Below are 3,405 nucleotides of genomic sequence, written 5' to 3' on the forward strand. Positions count from 1 at the left end.
CACACACACACACACACACACACACACACACACACACACACAGGGTCCAGCTGGTTTAGGTCCTGGTGTACAAGTTCGTGTTGGAATTTTGTACGATGTCCATTTATCAGAAAAGTATTTTGCCATAGTCCTAAAGGTCACTTTGTCTTTTTGGTGTACAGCTGTACCAGCCAACACTAGTTTGCATCTACATTAGATCCAGAATCCATGTCTTGCAATTCTGGAAATGTTTCGGAGACTAGACTCAAAAAGTTGTACCACGAAATCGTTCTGTCAACACGGTGCTGTTTTCCGTGGCGAACAAAATGTATTTCTCAGGCTAGAGGTAATGTTACACTGTGGGTGATTAGAGCGTTTAAGCATGCGGCACTTCCAAAACACTGTCAAACTCTCTGTGAACGAGGCGAGATCCTGACAGCGCTGTCTCTCCTCATAGTCGGCTCGGGGAAAAAACGCACAGAACCTGATTTGCATGATATCGACAGCGAAAAACACAGCGCTTTCACAACATGTTGACAGATTCTTCTTTGTCTTTCTTCGTGCTCCCTTGTGGCTGCCATCAAGCGACTTTCTACAGTTTTCTCTCAGTTTTTTTGCCATTTTTCATTTCACTTTTAATGCTTATCCTCTCTCTCCCCCCTCACTGTCTCGCTCTCTCTCTCGCTCTCTCTCTCTCTCTCTCTCTCTCTCTCTCTCTCTCTCTCTCTCTCTCTCTCTCTCTCTCTCTCTCTCTCTCTCCTTCTCTTGCAGGTACAGATGCTGGAGTCTTTGAATTGAACGGAGCAAGTGAAGAGAAGAAAGAAGGAAAGGCCGGTTTGAGGGAACGAAAGAAGAAGAAGAAAAAGGAGAAGAAGAAGGAGAGCGAGGGAAGAAAGCATCCGTTTCTTTAGGGAGAGGAGAGAAGACAAAAGACGGGGACGATGGGGAGGAAAAAGATTCAGATCACGCGGATTATGGATGAACGCAACAGACAGGTGAGTCCCAGGGGGGATGGGAGGAGGGATGGGTAGAGGGGTGGTGGGATGGAGGGATGGAGGGGTGGAGGAGAGAGGGGAGGGGTGTGGGGACGCCTTAATGTACTTAAGCCTGAGAGAAGGGGGCGACAAAGGGAGGTCTTTTTGATTGTCATCATGGTGTTGGGGTGGGGGTGGGGGTGGGGGTGGGAGTGAGGGTGTGTGGGGGGGGGTTGGGGGGGGGGAGCTGGGTATGGGTTGGTAAGAGGGGGATTGTTCTAGGTTGCCTTGGGTGTGGGGGGGGGCACAGGGGTAGTTTTTCTTAAATGTAACGGTCCGTTCTGAGGGTAGCTACACACACACACCCACACACACACACACACACTCACACACACCCACACACACTGGTGGCACCTACTCTCACACACCCTCTCTCACACCATGCCACCCACTTTAGCTCATGGCAGTGGAATATTACTTGTTCAGGGGGGAGGAGGAGGGGGGGGGGGGGGGGTAACGGTGGGGAAGGGTGGGTGAAAACACAAACAAACAACCAAACAGAGATGGGGAGGGAGGGATGTACCACACTACGGGACCGGGCTGGGAGGGGTGGAGCTGAGAGAAGGCTGGAAAGGCTAGACACAGAGGCGGACACAGCACGTCTGTGACCGAGCTGGGCTGGTCTCGTCGGATCTCCTGTAGTTTTCCTCTGAAGGTACCGGTAAAACAGGCGGCCTTCAATCATAAGGCATTCAAACATAAAGTCAGTATGATTCAGCCTAACATTTCCTATGTCCAATATCCACCCGCTTGGGATCAATGAAGTGTATTCAATAAAATAAACAACATCCTGAAACTACCATTAAACAGATCCAATAAAACAGCAGGCTATATTTATGGCGCTTAAATGAAAAAACAGACAAAACTTTATACAACTCAGGTAGGCAACAGTTTCTTCTGCTCTCTGTCCGCGAGCAGGAAATGGACGAAGACAGTCGTCTCTCCCTCCGTGCCCTCAAGGCCCCCCAATCGATCACACCCCGTGGCCACCGACACTCTGACCACGACACTCTGTCACCTTCCTGTCAGTCCAATTGGATCCATACGCTCTTAATACGCCCCTTACACCATAGGTCACACACACACACACACACACACACATACACACACGCACACGCACACGCACACACACACACACACACACACACATACACACACGCACACGCACACACACACACACCCACCCACACAGACACACAGGGGCCGTCCCCACCACTCTGTGAACCATTATCCTCAGCTTGCTGTCAAGTGATTGGAATGAATGGATGGCTATTATCTACCGCGACGAGGGTTGTCCTATTACCACTAGAGTTGCCGTTGAAATCGGAGTGTCTGCGGACCCTCCTGTCATGCCTTCACTCTGTATGGGCCTAGAAACCCCAGAAACACCACTTTCAGTGACCCTGCAGAGCCTTTGACACAGGAGGACATCTGCACACACAAACACTACGATTTCACTCTCCTCACACGTTTGGCGGCCATTGTGATGTGACAAAAAAAAAAAGTGTCAGAAATCGATTGGACTCCCTTGAAGAGGTAATTGAAGGGGTAGGGGCCTCTCGTCTCATCACAACTTCTCTCTGTGGCTGGGGTGTTAGTTAGTGAGAAGTGTGGCGAGAAGAAGGAGAGAAAAGGAAGGAAGAGAGAGAGAGAGAGAGAGAGAGAGAGTGAGAGAGAGAGAGAGAGGGAGAGAGAGAGAGAGACAGAGAGAGAGAGAGAGAGAGAGGGAGAGAGTGAGAGAGAGAGAGAGAGAGAGAGAGGGAGAGAGTGAGAGAGAGAGAGAGAGAGAGAGAGAGAGAGAGAGAGAGGGGAATGGGAAATGAAGGGTTTGTGGAGGAGAAGATGACAGCTTGATGACTCAGAGACAGTTATTTAATAGACACTTACAACGACTCCTGGATTTACTGTCTGTCTGAAGCACTGTCCTTCAGATTAGTAACAGGTTGTTATAGAGTCACAGGAGGTGTCAAAGAGACAGGGAGTGCGGGGGAGGTCAGGGAGTATTTAGGGGGGGGCGGGGGGGGGGGGGGGGGGGGGTTGGGGAAGGCTATGGCTATCGTGTTGCACTAGCGGCCACACTTCCTCCCAGCTCTTATCTCAGCCTCCTCTCCCCATCCCACCGCAGACCGGGCTCACCGGTCGCACCAGGCTCTCCGGCTCCTGAGGACGAGGGAGGGAGAGAGAGGGAGACAGGAAGGACACCTGAGGGGAATCGATGCCAGAGATATCCGGGGTTCACTTACAGAGAGAGAGAGAGAGAGGTGGGAGAGAGAGAGAGGGGGAGATAGAGGAGGGAGAGAGGGAGAGAGAGAGAGAGAGAGAGAGAGAAAGACAGAGAAAAAGAGAGAGAGAGGGAGGAAGGAACAAAGAAGATTAAGAAAAGTAGAGATAG

At 51.0% G+C, this 3,405-nt stretch overlaps 1 protein-coding gene across 1 annotated transcript in view; it reads left to right on the forward strand.

The window, feature by feature from the left end:
* Positions 1 to 920: 920 nt before the first annotated feature.
* mef2cb (myocyte enhancer factor 2cb) overlaps positions 921 to 3,405 on the forward strand; it is a gene marked incomplete at both ends in the record, with an annotated part of 34,751 nt that continues 32,266 nt past the window's right edge. Inside the window, 1 exon segment of the mRNA XM_080532028.1 lies at positions 921 to 974. Coding sequence (XP_080388154.1) covers positions 921 to 974 — 54 coding nt within the window.

This window comes from Nansenia antarctica (genome assembly GCF_963989245.1).
Source record: "Nansenia antarctica genome assembly, chromosome: 5".
In the NCBI taxonomy this organism is placed as follows: Eukaryota; Metazoa; Chordata; class Actinopteri; order Argentiniformes; family Microstomatidae; genus Nansenia; species Nansenia antarctica.